At 54.4% G+C, this 18,095-nt stretch overlaps 5 protein-coding genes across 5 annotated transcripts; 3 read left to right on the top strand and 2 right to left on the bottom strand.

Annotated features, from left to right (window-relative positions):
• Positions 1 to 907: 907 nt before the first annotated feature.
• N7482_010318 (Zn(II)2Cys6 transcription factor) lies at positions 908 to 3,241 on the top strand (the record flags this gene model as incomplete). Its single annotated transcript, XM_056692442.1, has 3 exons — positions 908 to 1,537; positions 1,590 to 2,791; positions 2,890 to 3,241. The coding sequence occupies 3 exons, from the start codon at positions 908 to 910 to the stop codon at positions 3,239 to 3,241; spliced, it is 2,184 nt and encodes a 727-aa protein (XP_056538399.1).
• Positions 3,242 to 3,681: 440 nt separating this feature from the next.
• N7482_010317 (uncharacterized protein) lies at positions 3,682 to 4,521 on the bottom strand (the record flags this gene model as incomplete). The annotated part of the gene is made up of 2 exons (XM_056692441.1): positions 3,682 to 4,376; positions 4,434 to 4,521. 2 exons carry the CDS (start codon positions 4,519 to 4,521, stop codon positions 3,682 to 3,684), a joined length of 783 nt encoding a protein of 260 aa, XP_056538398.1.
• Positions 4,522 to 7,971: 3,450 nt separating this feature from the next.
• N7482_010316 (uncharacterized protein) lies at positions 7,972 to 9,399 on the top strand (the record flags this gene model as incomplete). Its single annotated transcript, XM_056692440.1, has 2 exons — positions 7,972 to 8,535; positions 8,593 to 9,399. 2 exons carry the CDS (start codon positions 7,972 to 7,974, stop codon positions 9,397 to 9,399), a joined length of 1,371 nt encoding a protein of 456 aa, XP_056538397.1.
• A 2,619-nt stretch (positions 9,400 to 12,018) lies between these two features.
• On the top strand, positions 12,019 to 14,709 carry N7482_010315 (DUF3824 domain-containing protein; the record flags this gene model as incomplete). Its single annotated transcript, XM_056692439.1, has 2 exons — positions 12,019 to 12,262; positions 12,404 to 14,709. The coding sequence occupies 2 exons, from the start codon at positions 12,019 to 12,021 to the stop codon at positions 14,707 to 14,709; spliced, it is 2,550 nt and encodes an 849-aa protein (XP_056538396.1).
• A 408-nt stretch (positions 14,710 to 15,117) lies between these two features.
• On the bottom strand, positions 15,118 to 17,538 carry N7482_010314 (uncharacterized protein; the record flags this gene model as incomplete). Its single annotated transcript, XM_056692438.1, has 1 exon — positions 15,118 to 17,538. One exon carries the CDS (start codon positions 17,536 to 17,538, stop codon positions 15,118 to 15,120), a length of 2,421 nt encoding a protein of 806 aa, XP_056538395.1.
• Between the last annotated feature and the right edge of the window lie 557 nt (positions 17,539 to 18,095).

The following is an 18,095-nucleotide window of genomic DNA, read 5'->3' as shown; positions in this document are numbered from 1 at the left end:
GGTCCGTCGGAAGTGCCCGTATCAGAGTCCACGCTGGTAGACGGCGTAGTCCCAGCACCGGCCGGGCCTCCATTACAATCTACATTCGGAAACGGGGCTCCCTAACCCACTAACGAAAACCTTGTTTCTGTTGCGGATGCAGCGGGTCCCACGGCTTCTAGAAACATCCCACGCCCCCCACTTTACATCGGGCGTTCCGCGCGATTTTGTAGTCCGTGCGAGTAGGATTTTAGTTGCATTCGATTTTGCTTTTCTATTATTCAATTCTGGTTCATGGCATTGAAATCGACAGGCTGTCAGTGTTGGGCCCTATCACTGGGACTTCCTCTTAGGCTACTAAGAAAACGTATCTGAAGGGGGGCGAAACGGGAGGCGTCTCTCAGCTGGGCCGGCGAAACAGTTCGGCTCGGAAGTTGCCTCCTGTTGACTCGAACCGGCCGGGGGCAACACTCCTCCCTACATTGGCAGGCTCTGAATAGTATTCCTTTCCATGATTATGGTGAATTATTCTGAATATTGACCTTTGTGTCATGTACATTGACAATGACGCACGGCTCCCGGCTGTTCCCCGGTCTGCTCCTCGCCTTTCACTCAAACGTTAAAGCTTCTACCGTCCCCCCTCCCCGGCCGGTCCCGTATGTCGTGGGCTAGAAGGAAAATTCTATTCTCTTCCGATTCCAACCCATTTTAGATTCAGGTTCAGATCTGGTGGATGGGTACTGTGCACGTCAGAACTGGAGAACTGTGAAAGCCACGGGCCCACCAGATCCATTGCTCAGTCTTGTTGATCAATAGTCACCCCGTCGGTGCATGTCCATTGGAAGCATACTTGCCATCCACACAAACCCACATTCGAGGGTGCGGTATTGGGATACATCGCAGCCGTTCGTCTATCCCCACGCCTCTCATGGCTTCCTCGTCCCGCTCATCAGGGAAACGCCTCCCCATCAGCTGTCAAGCATGCCGGAACCGAAAGATCCGCTGCTCAAGAGATGGCCGTCCATGCCAGACCTGTGTGCGCCGCGGACTCGGCGCTGAAGACTGCATCTACCTCGGCCAGCCTCGCCTCTCCTCAGAGCACTCGTCCTCCGCCGACCCCACGGTGCAGAACGAATTGCTCGCGCGCATCCGCAACCTAGAGGGCATGCTCCAGAAACAGGTCAACTCGCGGACGGGAACCCCCGTCCGCGGCGCGTCTCCACTGGGCGCCCCTAGTGCCTCGGGCAGCTTTTCAGAGTCGGAGATGGGCTTGGAGGGGTGGGGAAGTCCCATGCTGAGCCATGTCGGATCCTTGCATACATCTCCATCAGGCCATGTGCGGTATGTCCCACTCGCCTCGCAGTGGGAATCGGTAGTGGTAAAGGGCCCCGCTGCGGAGTGTCTGCGGAGCTTTGAGGCAGATATTGCGGACGATGATGATCTACAGATCCCGCTTACGAGAAATGGGAGCGTCTCAGGGGCAGAGCTACTGGCGCTGCTTCCACCAGGACGCTACTGTGATACCCTGAAAGAAGTGTATTTCCGCGTCTTTTCCCCGGTATGTTTGCTCGCTGTATTCCGCATTGGACTGGGACTGACAGACTCCCCAGGTATTCCACATTCTCCACGACTTGACCTTTGAGGCCGAGTATCAACAGTTCTGTCATGATCCCGGCAGTGTATCAACAGCATGGCTCGCCCTGCTCTTCGCCATCCTCGCAATAGCAGTCAGCGCCCTAGACGATGACGATCCGCTCCTCGCAGACCTTGGCCGGGAGCGAACCGTGAGCCGCAATATCAAAGTGCTCTCAGCACGCTACCGCTCTGCCGCACTACGCTGCCTCGCCGCAGACGGCGTTATGGCCCGCCACTCCATTAACTCGCTCCAAGCCCTGGTCCTCGTGAGCTACGCCCGGCTCCACCGCGGGCTCACTTTCTGGACCCTCCTTGGCTTCACGCAGCACGTCGCCATCTCCATGGGCTGCCACATCGACCCCGAACGCTTCACCCTCGGCCCCATCGAGCGCGAGGAACGCCGCCGCGTCTGGGCCGGCCTAATGATGCTCTACACCACCCAGAACACCTCCTTTGGTAGCCTAGACCAGACCCTACTCCCCCAAGACGTGAAAATGCCCGCCGATGTCGACGACGTTGACCTTCTCACGGCGCCTAGCATCTCCCTCACCTCCGATCCCTCCTCTTCTTCCCCACGTATCACCCGCCCCACACAAATGACCTTCCTCCTCCTTACCTCACGTCTCTACAAAATCTCCAGCCGGATCTGCGAGTTCATCTTCACATACCCGCAGTCCCGCTTCTCCCCCTCCCAACTGGAATCCGAAGTCCTAGCCGTCCGCGAGCTCTGCCACGCCCGGTATAACCTCGACACAGCGCGTGATCCCCTCCCGGTGCACCACCAGGCGAACCTGAACATACTCTACGCCCACATCCACCAGCTCCTCCTGCTCCTACTACGCCCCAGCCTGTACCGGTTCTTGCAGGGCGAGATCACCGCCGAGACGTGCGCGGCTCGCGCTAAGTGCATGGTTTCCGCCAAGGCTTCACTATCCATATTCCAATCCCTCCTGGAGAATCCACTGTTCGCGCGGTATAAGTGGTATGCCAGCGGGCTGGGCAGTTTTCATGCTTTCCATGCGGCGGTGGTGTTGGCGGTTGGTTTGGCGAATCCCGAGAATCCGGCTGAGTTTGACGAGACGAAGGAGGTGCTGGGGAAGGCATTGGATATGTTTGCCTCGTTGTCGGTAAGGAGTACCTTTTGTAGTAAGGCTATGCCTGTGGTGAGGCAGATCATGTACGTCACCCCGTTCCCCTTCCCTTCCACCTCTTCCTTATTTTCTGCCCTCTCCTCGACGATCGAGACTAGACCAATGCTAACGCGATGGTCAACAGTGACATCACGTCAACCCAATACCAACAAACTCAGCAACACCAGTCCCAACTCAACGCCCACCTCGAAACCCAAGCTCAAGCCCATGCCCATGTCCACGCTCAATCTCAGCCTATACTCTCCACCCTGTCACGGAATATCTCTTCCATCACCATGCTAGACAACTTCATGCTCTCGAATTCTCAAGCAAATTCGCCCGTGCCCACGATCGCCTCGTCATCCAGCGACCCCACCATGCAATCGAGCTTTGGGATGCACCTGCATCCGCAGAATTGGCTGGGTCCGACGTCTGTACCGTGGGCTACGCTGGGGGCATCAATAGGACAGTTCGAATTTGAGGCGGATATGGGGTAGACTGCGCTTTTGGGTGGACAGGGAAGAGCATATTTTTCTTCAAGCTTTGTTCTATTTTCTTGTTTGCTTTCTTGTTTGCTTTACTTTGTGCCTTTTTCTGGGGATGTTGGGATACTTGAAAGTTTTGTGGGCTTCATGGCGGGGTGCTTTTTAAAAAGGGTGGGCATAGAAGGTTGGTTTGATTTTTGGTTTTGTATCGGACGGATTTTATGAGACCATGACAGATGAATAGACTATTATATTGTGATCGTTATCATTGCGCATGAAGACGCTTGATCTCTCCTCTCCAGTGGGATTGTCCCGCCGCTCGATAACCCAGCCAGTACCTTGCACTCGCGCACCCCCCGTTACTATTCATTCCTTGAAGCCAACGCAATCATTGACCATGCCCCAAAGCACCGTATATAGCCTCTGGCCTGATATAGCGGACAATCAACCTTCTAGGTACCACGGCCGGCATTACCCTCTAGCTCTCGTGCTACATCCTCGCGCCGTACATCCTCTTGCACTGGCATCTCGAGCGGGGGTAAATCGAACGTTCGGACGGCGTACGGTTTGGGCCCCTCTGCCCCATCCAATTCCGGCCTGAAATCATCGGAATGCAGTTGTGGCTTATCTATAGGGGGCAGGGACGAATCAGTAGCAACAGGGTCTACCTTCCTGTTCCGTCGACGGCGGAGGAAGAAGAAGCCCAGCGCCACCGTCAGCCCGACCACGACCACAGGAACCACCACGGCCGGCACGATAGTGCTAACATTCGAATAATTTTCCAGCCCAGCTACACTTGGCTGCCCGGTTTGATATCCCGTCACCCAATTCGGTACGTCGGTCAGCGATGGCACGGCGTAAGTAGTGGTCCTGGAGGCAGAGTATCCGAGGCCCGTTAGCGCAGACTGTGCGGCTGTTTCCTGGCTTAGCAGGGACTGGATCTGAGCCGATTGAGTCTGGTCGGAGGCGATCTGGCTGCAGTAATTGAGAAATTCTTCGAAGGATGGCAGGATGGTGTCGTTGTATGTTGTCGTCGAGTTTTGCTCAATGCATTTTTGGCAGGTGCCTACTCCGACCAGGAACTTTGAATTCGAGTCGCAGATGCTGGGCGTTTTGTCTGATGATTGGACCTCGACGGCGGCGTCATCTTGATTAGTACATGTTAGTTTGTGAATTATGTGCCCTATGCTCGAGGGTGACATACTGCAGTCATTATAGCATGCTGTTGGAATCTCTGAGCTGTCGCGTCGGACTGTGTCCCTGATCGCGTGCCAGAGATGCTGGAGGACCATGGTTGGGACACACACTTGCCAAGGGGAAAAACCGCCTCGGTGATAGTCGGGCTCTGTTCGTAGTTTGAAAGAGAACTGGGGGAGCGGTGGGTAGACTCGGTGATAGGTCATCTGCGATTGGCGCTGTGCTATTGATATCCTGCATTGGTGTCTGGTATTCATGCCTCAGATACGTCGCCATTGGGTAATAATAGCAAGTTTCAGCGTATTGCAGATGAAAGGGATTGCCCCTTAATGGGGATGACGAGCTGGGATAATACATGATCGCTGTTTCTGCCCTTCTCCGTGCGACGAACCTGCAGCAGCTATCCGTGAAAATTTGGCGGCCGTACCGATGTGCCACACAGAGCTTACCGCCAATAGCGCTACAATAACCTATACGTGAAGTGAAAGGAGGCCAATACGTTACGTAGTTCTGGCATAAGGTATTTATGCGCGTGGGTATATATTTTGGCATTAACTCGAACCTTAATGGAGAGAAAGCGATGACAGTTTTGAAAGAATCGTGTCTTGGCCGCGGCGCCTTGAAGCTTGGCGCGCGGATACCAGCAACAGTGATGTGACAAAATAAGGGACCGAGGTAAGGATTAGTATTGAGCATGTCAAATGGAATCAGATAATGCATAGAAGGAGCTAAAATCGGTCCGAGCAATCTTAGGGGCCTGCATAATTGAGCTCTGGCGTGCTACGACACCGTGCTTGCCAGTCTGCCCGGAATGCCATACAAATACTAGGGGAAATTGGGTGAAAGATGAATAAGCCTGTCCCGCTGGGCCCTAGTGGTATTTGATCACTTTCCTAGTTCGTTATGATCTATTTGTGTTAAACTCCCGGAGTCATTAAAGCATACTCTATGGATGAATATTGGCCAGTGGCATTCGAAGAAATGGACATCCATACTTCATAGACATCGAGTAGAGCTCCCCGCTAGTAGACAACCGGATTAATCCTCAGGTTTAATCATGAATTATGAAGCCTCTCATAGAGATAAGAACCAATCGGCTGCTGCCAGCTTGTATGAGGCGGTGCGGACCATGTCCCACGCCCGGATTGAACCGCTTTGTGCAGTTCAGCACGGCAGTGCGGGAGACAGTGGTAGCATTTCCCTTTGCGGTACCAGTATAAGTTGGAATCATCCCCCTTGCTTCCGATCTTTTCCTTTCTCTTTCAATTTTTCACCGCCTGGATTTCAACGACGCGTTTGTCTTGCCATACGCATCAGTTCGATCAGTTTTATCCACCCAGAAAAGCTCATTCATCTACCATCACCGCCACATCAGAGTTATCTGCGGCCTGTGAGCTCTCACAACCACGACAGGTACTGGGTTTGTTCTCGGACCAGCGCGGAGGTATTTTGCCATTTTCTGACTGTTGCTACCTGGGAATGAAACGCGTGGAGCTGTGGGATGAGTACTTTGAATGCCTAGCCGTATACCATCAAGCTCTTAATTTGGAAGTAGTGGCTCGGAGGAGTGTGGATAGAGCTCTTTTGGAAAGTGATTTCTCTGCTAATGGGCTAAATCCTTTACCGATGTCTCTTTTTAATTTCCTTGGTAAAAGGTTCCTCTAGCCGAAGCGAATACTACGAAGGAAAGCTGGTCAGTGACTCGATCCACGACCAATTTTTCAAATACCGATCCAGACAAAAGATGGGAACTACTTGCTCGATACCGTTGTTAAGGTACCGGGGCTTTGTCTCCAGTGGAGCCTATTCGCGAAAAGGTTATACGCAGAGTAAAGTCGGTCACCAACAATTAGTCACCGCGGGGCTTATTCGGAAATAAAGCATCAACACCGGACGGTATTTCATCAGACTCTGGGGACTCGGGATTGTATGGAGACCAGGGGGAGACAGTGGTTCAATATTTCTGGATGAAGTTATGACGCCTGTTTGGAGTTCGATCCAAGTGGTGAAAAAGTACATCAACTCGAAGATATTTGCGCCAATCGCCTGTTCTGGGTGATCTATCAACAACTATTCCAGCCATGTCCAAGCAACGAAGCAGTGTGAGACAGCGGAAAGAGCTTGCATTGTGCCACTACTGGATCCAATTCCGTGGATATGGGCCCTCCTTCCTCAAAAGGAAGCGCACCGAACCTCTGGAAGTGGAAACAGCGACAGCGAAGACGAAGATGGCGATAGTGGGTTCGTCCTCCAAGTTTCACAAGAACACCCCAACAAATACGAGCTACTCGCTATGCTAGCAGTTCTATATCGCGATAGAGTTTCCGAATCAGCAAGAGCCGTTAGCTCGATTCGGTTTCATCGGTAAAACGCTTATTTTGAGGACCTCATGTAGATATGAGCCGTTTCTGATACGGTTGCTGGTTGCCCATGGATATGCTTCCATCGGTCAACGTGGTCTAGTCCCCATGGAGTGTCGTTTGGACGATTTTGGTCATCAAGGTTGCCCCGGAGTTTGGCTGAATTCGATACCACTCAATATTTTTATGGAACTGCCTGTTCGGGCAACTCGGAGGTCGGGAATTTCCACGAGATTCAACGTCTCGAAGAAACAAACCTGCATGCCAAGTGAATAGGTACGCCCGGAGATCCAATCATGCCGGCCCGAGGCACCACGCCTGCCGATCAATGCCGCCAAGGCTGAAGCATCAGCACGAGGCGCACGGCAATTCACGCCGACATTCGATGCCTGCCCAGTCTCTCCAAGCGAGCCCCAGACATTGTTACATGATCGGCATAGACACTGCCCAGCGTCCCGGAATTGCGTGCGGCTTGCTTCCACCGGGATGTTAACTTAATCTTGGCGCACCCCCGCCCACAAGGCCAAGGTACACTGTACAAATCCACCAGAACAGGTAGCATCAAGCAAGTCACTACCACTCGCCCACCTCCTCAACCGCTCGTGCAGGATGCGCGTGCTTTGATTTGAGTTGAGGGCCGGCAGGGGATCATTCGTCACGGCCCACGCTGGCGCCAGAGCTAATGCTTAGCGGCTTTGCATCCCCCACTCTCTCCATGCTGAGTGGACATGGAATTCACCAAGGTGCTTTCATGCCTTCGATGCAGCAGAGTACCTGTCAATCCCCGGGAATCGCGCGTTCAGAGTGAAGAGGTCCACTTCACATCGCCAATCGGATGGGTTACATTTCCATCAGGTGCGTCCCAACAGGGCATCTCTGGAGCGCTCTCGCCCTACAACCGGTTGTACTGGTTGATGGATCCCGCAGTGCGCGCCTCCGAGTTCCCTGTATGGCGCTCTCTGCAGCCTCGGGGTTCCAGGCGAGACGATGACCCCTGGCGACACACGTGGGACGCAGCGGAGATGAGATGGCCGTTGCGTATCGGTGCGAAGGCCGTCGTTGCGAGAAGGCAACGAGGATTGCAGTAGCTATAAAGCCTGCGTCGATTTTCCTGCATGGATTGCATTTTTAGGTCATCAATCAACCCTTGATCATTGTCAATACCCCATACCTCCGGATTCAGCCATGCATCCCAGTGCCCTCCTTGGCCTCTTGGCCTTCGCAGCTGCAGTGGCTGCAGCTCCCCCGGGGCGTCACCTTGACCCCCATTCGAGCTACTCTGTCAAGAACCTCAAGAGCCACATCAAGAATGTGGTCATCTTGGAAATGGAGAACCGCTCCCTGGATAATCTCCTGGGTGGCCAGACCCTCAAGGGCCTTGAGAACCCCATCAACCACGGCCACTACTGCAACCCATACAACCTGACCGACCACTCTCAGGGCAAGGTCTGCAGCGCTGCCAAGGATTTTGACTCGATTCTAGATGACCCGGCTCACTCTGTCACCGGCAACAACATCGAGTTCTATGGCACCTTCACCCCAGACAACGCCGCTATTGCCAGCGGCAAGCTCACTCCCACCCAGCAGGGCTTCGTACACGAGCAGCTGCGCCGCTATGGTGACGATGTGGATAAGACTGAGCTGGCGAAGCAGGTTTTGAACTACTACACCGAAGACCAGGTTCCTGTTTTCACCTCGCTGGTGCAGAACTATCTGACTTTTAACCACTGGCACTCTGACCACCCTGGGGTAAGATGTAGCACCACCCTAATGCTGAACTAGACATCCAGACTGACACAACACCAGCCCACCAACCCTAACCGTGCCTATGTGCTCTCCGGCACCTCGGCCGGCCACGGCACCAACGATGCCAGCTTCAATTCCGACGTGCACGGCCTGACTCAACGCTCCATTTTCCAGCAGCTCTCCGAGACTAACCACACCTGGAAGAACTATTATACAAACACCGACATGGTGGACGCTTTCTTCTTCGACTGGACCTTCACCTCCGGCAACACCGACAAAGCTGTGCCTCTGTCCACCTTCTACTCTGACGCCAAGGCGGGCACCCTGCCGGAGTTCAGCTTCATCGACCCGTCCTGCTGCGGCGTCGGTACAAACTCCATGCACCCGACTGGCCTGATCTCTGACGGCGAAATCTTCATTAAGAATGTCTACGACGCGCTCCGCGCCTCGCCGCAGTGGAATCAGACCTTGTTCATCCTGACCTTTGACGAGACAGGTGGCTTCGCGGACCACGTGCCCCCGCCTCTTGCTGCGCGCCCGGATAACCTGACCTACACTGAAACTGCGCCCAATGGCGAGAAGTACACCTTCTCCTTTGACCGTCTCGGTGGCCGCATCCCCACTCTGCTAATTTCGCCGTGGGTCGGCAAGGGTCTGGTTGAGCAGAAGGGTACCAACTCGGATGGCGAGACTGTGTCCTACTCCGCTTCGTCGATTCTACGGACCCTGGGTTACCTGTGGGACTTTGACCCGTTTACGCCGCGTGTTGCGACGTCCGCTTCGTTTGACCACTTGATCACGAATGTCCAGCGCGGCGATACTCCTGTTACCCTGCCCCAGCCCAAGGCATTTAAGGTGAAGGCGTAAAGGTTCGCCAAGAAGGGGGAGAAGCTAGCTGTCGATAGATAATTCCATTTTCTCATTCAATTCACTCGTTAATGAAGGTCTAGATCTGACTACGAGACACATCCACTGTGCTTCATCGGAGCACGATTCACAGTATACGGTACCTACCTCCCGAAACCCGCTGTCGCATTTTGCCCTTCATGTATCACTCACAGGGCGACTGCGTCTAGAGGGGCTCGCCCGAATGCTGCCGGCCGGCCATATATGATACAGCAGAGTGTTTCCACTCCCATGTCTCACTACCAACCATACGAAATCGAAAACCTCGGGTTTCAATTTAAACGTAGCCGATAAGATTCCGCTTCCTGAAATAGAAAATTTCCGTAAGCCAAATCTTCGAATACGCCAGAGTATGAATCCACCCCATACTGGCTAGTGTTATCGTAGAAGAATTCATGGTTAGGGATAAAATCCTACAGGCACCAGGACCTCTACGCTGCGTCAACATAATGTGGCATTATAAGAGCTAGTGATAACATGATCACGGAAATGTCACTGGCATAAAACGCATTTGCCAATCATGCTTGTACCAGTCGTCAGTGCTAGCGCGTCCACCATGCCGTCAGCGCGTGATCACGAGGTGGAATGAGCTCGATATTCCATCGCGACTAACTCAATGTGGAAACACGAACAAGGAAAACTAGCTCCCTGTGTGCAAGATATTGATCCTGATGAACAGTTCTGGGGGGTTTCTGCTGTTGGACCGGGAATATCAGTATCATCTTGCGGTAGACTCCTCGCCCCCGTTTCGTGGTACCGTATGGCGCCGCACGGCGCCTGGTAATGCTTGATATAGTGTTACGCAGAATATGCCAAGCGAGCTACAGCTAACCTCTGTTGGTTGGATCTCTCGGGTCATATTGAAAGGGTCGTCTTGTACGACCCGCTATGAGCGACAAGGTCGTCAGGCAGACACGATGGGGGCGACCCTACCAGGGCCATATCCTTCGAGGAGACTTTGCCGTCGGCAGTCACCATGACCAGGTAGAGACCAAAAGACGAGAGAGAACTGAACGCTCTGTTTACTCATTCAGCTTGACCGAGTTCTTCCCGCAGTTGAGTTCCCAATTCGCCCAGCTGAGACTGTCCCAACCAAGCAAACCAAGGGAGCCATTGACGTCATCGGCCAACCCCACACTCGCGTGGAGGCTGCTTAATTTCCAAAAGACTGCGTTCAAAGAAATGCGCTGGAGATTGCAGCAGATATCAGTCCCAACCAGCCCAGCAGGCCAGAGTTCGTCCACTTGAAATATTCATGACGAAGATCACCCCTGGGGTAATACTTTGCCCACGACCCAAGCCACGCACCACTCGGGCGCCCAAGGGATCAGGCGCGGTTCATATTCTTCGTAGTCTACCTAGTCCTTTGGATGAGGGGCGCCGACGCTCTTATAGCCATGGATCAAGAAACGTGGTCTTTGAGCCAGGTCGGGGATCGGGCGGGCAATATCACTGCGCCTCATCTGGGGGTTGCCTCGATCATGTCGCGTCGCATGTACTGCCCTGTGCAAGGGTCGGCCTCGTATTGGGCGGCCCACCGGTCCCAAACAGCGCAGCCCCGTTTCCATGGAATGCAGCGCGGGAGTCGAAAGTCGACCCGTGGACCAGTCGAGTAGACCGAGAAAGATAGAGGAGTAAACAGAAGTACTGTGCACCTTCGGCACTAGTGTAGGACACGAGAAGGACTGCAGCGAGAGTCGCAGAACTCCGCCACAGCTCACCGTCGGGTTGCCAAGGCGCAACCCAGGCGAGGCTGCTCGGCCGGGCTGCATCACTTCACCGATCCGCTTATCGCCCATATAAAATCACTCGAAAAGAGGCTTTCGACAGGCGTTGCCCGAAGTTGCAGGGCAGCGGCAGTCGGTGAATTGAGAGCCTCACGTGGCGTTTCTTTGAGCTACTTTTATTGCTGCTTTCACCCTCCACACCCTCCACACTCTCCACTCCTCCATCCTCCCCGATTTACTCCTCGTCTTCGACTCTCTACGCTCTTGACGAGTCTTTTTGCTGCTTCCTTGGTCCGCTCTGCCCAACTGCTCTTTTCACCCAAACATCAAGTGTATCAGTGCTGCCGGCCGATCTGCAGACTGAGACTGGTGCTGTTTGCTGTGAGAGGCTCCGCTTAGCGTGGGCTGCCCTACGACTGGAGCTCTGAGATCATCTCTTGGTCACTCGACCACCCGTCTCGACGGGCGTCATCCAGGATCCTCAGTAATCCAGTGGAAGCGCTCGCCTGGAAGCATTCCATTTCTTTCTGGAAGCCTTACCAATCGGATCCCGCGTGTGCCATCCCGTCGGTGCCGAGACCATTCAGAGACTCGTCGATCACAGCCTTTGGCCCTCTGGCACACTCCGGTCTTGCATTTCCCCACTCGCCTGCGCCCCTCCCCCCAAATTCCCTGCATCGCATCCGTCCCGTTTTGCCCCTCCGACCGGCGCTTGTCTGCTTGAGCCCCTCCCGTATCTGACCTTTCCCTCTTCCTCTTCCTTCACCCGTCAGCCGTATTCTCATTCTCATCTTTAACATCTCTACTCCTCACCTCTCTCAACTTTCTCCCCTCTCCCCCTCTCTTATCTGCCATGTACAGCTACCGAGAGCGTGAGCGCTACGACGACGACCGTCCCGTTACAATCAAGCGTTACGTCATCGGCTCCGACGAGCGAGAAGAACGAAAGGACTTCATGAGTCGCGACGACTCCTTCGGGGACCGCGAGCTGGTCATCCGCCGCAAGACTGACCGAGAAGAACCCTTGTCCATCTCGCGATATGAGCGCGAGGTTGACTACGACCCGCCTGCCCGGCGCTTCGAGCGCGAGTACGAACGTGAGTACCCAGAACCCCACACCTACCGCAGCTTCACCAGCTCCCAGGAAGTTATCCTGGAGCGGCCAGAATCCCCCCCCCCCCCCCCCCCCAGGCCAACCGGACTAGTCATTTAGGAACAGTTAATCATAGTGAATTTAGCCCGAAACGCCTATAGTAGTCCCCGCGAGTCCGAGTATGATGTCGTTCGTCGTTCCGATGTCGACGAGGACCCTTACTACTATCACCGCCATCGCCGGGTCCGCGAGTATGAAGACCGTCGCTCGCGCCGTGAATTAAGTCCCGGCGACTCTATCTCCCAGACCAGCCGTCGCCACAACCGTGAGCGCGACCGTGACGACTACAGCAGCGATGACAGCATGGTTTATGTCCGCAAGGAGACCCGCGACTACGACGGTGAGCACCCTCACCACAAGCGTCACCTTGCTGAAGGTGCTCTGGTGGGTGTGGGTGCTGCCGAGTTATTCCGCAGCCACAACAAGCGCGAAGGTAAAGAGGTCAGCCATGGCATGAGCCACGCCGTCAAGACCGCCGGTGCTGGTGCCCTGGGCGCCGTGGCCGTCAATGCGGCTGGCCAAGTGCGCGACTACTATCGCAGCAAGAGCCGCAGCCGCCATCGCTCGCACTCTTTTGATGACGATCGTTCCTACCGCCACAGCAATCGCGGTCGTCATAGCCGCAGCCGCAGCCGTTCTCACTCGCATTCGCGTGCCAAGACTCTTATGGAGCTGGGCCTGGGTGCCGCCGCGGTGGCCGCCGGTGTGGCAGCTTTACGAAACAAGTCAAGCAACAATCAGCGCCGCAGCCGCTCTCGTACTCGCTCCCGCTCCCGCGCTCGTGCACTGAGCAGCACTCGCTCGGATAAGAGCAAGGACGGGGCGAGCGACGAGTCCAAGCGCCGGCAGCACATGGCTGGTGCCGGTCTGGCCGGTGCAGCCGTTGCAGGTCTGGTTGAACACGCCCGCAGCCGTTCGCGCAGCCGCAAAGGAGAGCGCTCCCATAGCCGCTTGAGAAAGGCCCTTCCCGTCGTTGGCGCCGGCCTGGCTACTGCCGCTGCGACTGGGTTCTACGAGAAGAAGAAGGCCGAGAAAGAAGGAGCGCTTGTCCCCCATGAGGCGCGCCGCTCACGATCTCGCAGCCGCAGCCATGCCCCGTCGGATGCCTACCCCGATCCAACCCGCAACTCGGCTGGCCTTATCGAGTATGGCGCAGACCCCGTTACTGGGAGCATCCCGGCAGAGCACTATTACGGTCAGCCGGCTAGCCCAGGCGGTGCATACTACTCTGATGGTGCCCGTCGCCACCGTTCTCGCAGCCGTAGCCGTGGCGGTCGATACAGCGGCAGCTCCGATTCAGACCGCGGTGGCCGACGGAAGAGCAAGCACCGCAGCCGCTCTCGCGAAGTAGTCTCAGCAGCTCTTGGCGCCACGGGCCTGGGCTATGCTGCGCACAAGTACTCGCAGCACCGGGATCGTAAGAACGCCGAGCGGTCGCACTCGAGGACTCGTGAGTCCGTCATGGACCCTCCCATTTCACCCAGTCACCATCATGCTAATCTGGCGGATACAGGATATGAGGATGACGCACACCGCGACCCCTACGAAGAGTCCTATGACCCGGAACCCTACCCGATGCATCCCCAGACCGCTCATCAGCAACCCGGAGAGACCTACTACCCGAACAGCAACTACTTTCCCCCACCCCCGGGCTCAACCCCCAATCTGAACGCCACCCCGCAGCCCTACAACCCGGCGGATTACCCTCCTCCCCCAGGCGCCGCACCCCCGCCACAGGCCTATGGTTACGGGGACGTCAACTCGGGCCAAGAGCCCTACGCTCCGAGGCCGCGGAGGGCTGATGAGAATGTGAGTGCTCCACCGAGCTCCACCACCCTACCCACTGATCAGAACCACACCGTCGATGGTGCGTTCACTGCATCGCCGCCCAGTGCCGTCCCTCAAGCACCGCAGCTAACAATCTGCTTCACAGGTCTAAACGATATCCCGCCAAGCCCACCCATCTCGCCCATACTCCGTTCCGGCAGCCAGCCAAACTTGTCTAAATCCGTGGCCTTCGATCTCAGCCCGGAATCCTCGCACCGCTGGGACCCGGGGTATGATAGTGACGACAGCGACTCAACAATCAATTCACACCCTTCCCGTCACCGTCCTCAACCCCGACGCCGCCCCTCTTCCGTACCATCATCGTCCTCCCGTGATCATCGTTCTGGTTCTTCTGCCGCGTCTCGCCACCAGCATCCATCATATCGCCATCCCCATGATTCGTCTAGAGCTTCCCCTCCACACTCGCCCTTGGACTCAGACTCAACCATTGATCTTCCAGAACGCTTTGACTCAAACGGCCGTTTACTCACTCATAGAGGCGAGAACCCGCCTGTCGAGAAGATCGAGGAATTGATCAAGAAATTCACCCAAGTTCTGTTCTAGACATGCCTTCGTACCAAACTCGGCTCTGGACTTGGGGCTCGCTCAGTCGAACTTGGGCTTTATTCTGGGATGGCGAATGATTTTCCCCCTGATAGATGGATGCTGGGCTCTGGCGTGTTTCCTGTCTTGATGTTCAAATTCTGGGTGGCGATCTGATTTCTTGTTTCCCTCTTTCTTTCGATTCGCGCTGGTGCTGATATCGTGAGGATGGATGCCGTTACGTATTTGATGCCCCGTTTCTCGTCTTGCTTTGCCTGGTTTTGAGATCATGATTCTACTATGCCCGTGCCATATTGCCATATGATGATGACTTATGAATGTATTGTCTTTCTAATAATTCAAATGACTTTTTTCTCGTATCCCTCCCTCCACTGAAAATCATCTCATAGTCGGAAAAGACGGTATACACTAAGCGACTCCCACAGTGGCTCGAACTTTTGCGAAACCATTCCTAAGTTCCTGCGTCCAAGGATGATCACTTCTAAATATGGCCTCCAATCCAGATGCAGCTTGCCGGTGCCAACTCTCCGCTTCCTCGACTCTGCCCATCATTGCAAGGAAGTGTGCGAGATTGTCCATCTTGACGAGCGTGACAGGATCTGTCAAGCCTAGCACCTGGATATGGCTTTCCAGTGACGTTCGCAGCGCTCTCTCTGTCTCCATATGTCTCGGCTGCATATGCAGTCTCCCTCTGCGGTCATTCTGACCATGCCCAAATTGTGCATGGCTTGTGTTTGGTACCACCACATTCTGGTAGAATACTTGCTGGAGCATATTCCAGGTTTCCTCATGCCTGCCTTGGCCATGAACTACCGCGACAAGATTGCTCGTTCCACTCAGTGTATCTGGGTGGTCCTGGCCGAGTAGTCTTTCCAAGCCTGCCAGCGCGGACCGAATTAACCTTTCCGCCTCGCCATCTTGTTTCTGTCTCCAGAGTGAAAGCGCCAGACACATCGCAGTCCGATGTGTATCGGGATGATCCGGGCCCAGGGTTTGTATCTCTATATTGTAAGCCTCTCTATTCAGTTCCTCTGCAGCCCGTGGAATGCCTAGCCGGTCGTAGCTGTACCCCACAAACCCCAGCAGGCCGGCTGTAGCTGTTCTGTCCGAGCTCGATGCTCGAAACTTCAACGCTGCCTCGGCGTGTGGGAGGTAGGATATCACCGCGTCACGATTGGTGTGAATCGTGGGATCGGGGAAATTGGCTAAAGTATGTTTGATGGCTTTCGTACTGGCGTCCCCTTGCTCTCCCCTCTGCTCTAGCCATGCCCGCATGGCGACCTGAACCAATTTGTGGATTTCGCACGAGAAGCTTCCTGTCCGCTGATTGATGAAGGCGAATCTCATCAGAGTATTGATGGCTTCTTGCACCTGGAAGTAATATCGACTCGGTGTATTCCCTACCGTGCCCAGGTTCTGGAAAACTTTTGTTGCATCTTCCGTGGAAAAGGGTGAGTCTGTCAGCGGCCAGTCTACCCCCCAAAGGCTTTTTTGAAACTCGGTTTTTTGTCTCTTGGATGGCCCGGAGACATCAGGAGTGCCTTTGCTGTCTCTCATGATACTGCCACTAGTCTCTGCTGGCGACATCATTATAGAGACATTGGCTGTCTGTAGCAATGATTCGGGAATTTCTCCTTCCGCAATGAAACTAAGCAGTGTCAAGAACTCGACAGCGGGATGATTGCTTCGTAAGAACCGCTCAAACGATATCGACCATGTCGTCAGGACTGGATGTCCCACCACCTCATAATGGCCATTGCAGTATAGGTACTCGTCGAATTGCGCGACAGTAGGTGTTGCGGCGACGCACAACTTGAGGTACTCGGGCACTGTAATGCGAGTGCGTACCATATACTCAGCAGCCTGTTTGATAGCAAGGGGATGGTCTCCTAGGAACTCTAGCAAAGCCGTGTTTTCTGCTTTGCTGGAAATCTGATCTTTGCTCAAACATGTCTCGAACACTTTGAGAGCCTCACTTTGGTCCATTTCTGTCGCAAGGTGCATCTCAGAAGCATTCTGTGCGGTAGCACTGGTTCGCTTTTTGACTTCAATTGTTGACTTGGTAAATTTTGATGCTATTCCAGGATCGCGAGTGGTCAACAGAATGGTTCCCAGGTTGCTGGATGGCAAGCGTGAAGCCATCGATGCAAGGCCACCGGATTGGCCAGTCTCCTCCACGTCGAAGAATCCGTCCATATCATCTGCTCCATCTACGATCATGACCCATTTCCCCGCTCGTTCATCACTCAATGCGGTCTTGAGCTTAGCGTGAATGTCTAGTTCATCGCTATTATCGCTTATGTCTTTTAGTCGAAGGGCAAGTCCGATATCCATGCATGACACCGTAAATTTCCAAGGCTCTGTAGCGGAAACCCAAAATACGGAGCATTCTGGGTCCTGCTCACGGATTTGATAGGCGGCTTCAATGGCAATCTGGCTCTTGCCGACATCTTCAGGGCCAACTAACGCAATTCGCTGGCATGTATCGACGACTAATGCAGATGTAATCGTGTTGACAATTCGTCTGCGAATCAGTCGACGGCCTTCAAAATTGGGATTTCTAGGAACTGGAACTATCCAATGAGATTTTGTGGTCCCTTTGATTTGGTGGCACAGATCGTCGCGGGAATCGATCTCGGCAACTGGGCTCTCAAGCGCGGAGGAAAGGTCCAGAAGACAGTCGATATATATTGAAGCGTCGTCGAGAAAGTCGTCCGAGTCGTAACGACTGAACTCATCATCGGAGAACCTCTCGAGGTCGGCGTCGGTCTCGAATGTATCCAAACAAGCGGCTGCATCGTCCAACAGTCGCTGAAGTTGCTCGGCCATTTTCGATATCTCGTCAGCTAAGGCCGGCTCATTGAGATTAACACGATCGAGAGATCGTTCCGGTATCGTTGACCCCACTTTGCTCTTGATGGTCTTGCCTAGTTCGCAGAGGGTATGGAGTACAGTTTGACGAAGCTCCAATGAACTAGAAAGGACCACGTCCAGTTTGCCCTCCGAGACAGAAAAGCTATCACCCCAGAGGAACAGCCGCTCCAGCTCTCCGCGGAAGCGATCTGAGTGTGGAGATTCATGATTCTGTTGGGTGACTTTGATAAAGAGATTCAAGATTGCCTCAAAGATCCAACTGGCTGATGGTCCTGGACTGTCGGCGTTCCTATTCTTCCTGACACATGTCGCGCAAAGCGCTTTTCCACATTGCATGCAATTATGGTAAAGCTCAGCGTGGTAAGGGCCGAAATGGCATCCGCAGCAGTACCACAGGGTTGAGCAGTCAACTAGTCCCAGTGTCATTTAGTTGGGAGTAGTGGGAACTGGTAGGCGATCGTGTCGAGGATCAGAGCAGAAGTGTTACAGAATAAGCTGTAAGCAGGGTAAAA

Source organism: Penicillium canariense (genome assembly GCF_028826845.1).
Source record: "Penicillium canariense strain IBT 26290 chromosome Unknown utg000008l_segment0_segment0, whole genome shotgun sequence".
Classification (NCBI taxonomy): Eukaryota; Fungi; Ascomycota; class Eurotiomycetes; order Eurotiales; family Aspergillaceae; genus Penicillium; species Penicillium canariense.
This window is presented reverse-complemented; position numbering and strand designations above follow the sequence as displayed.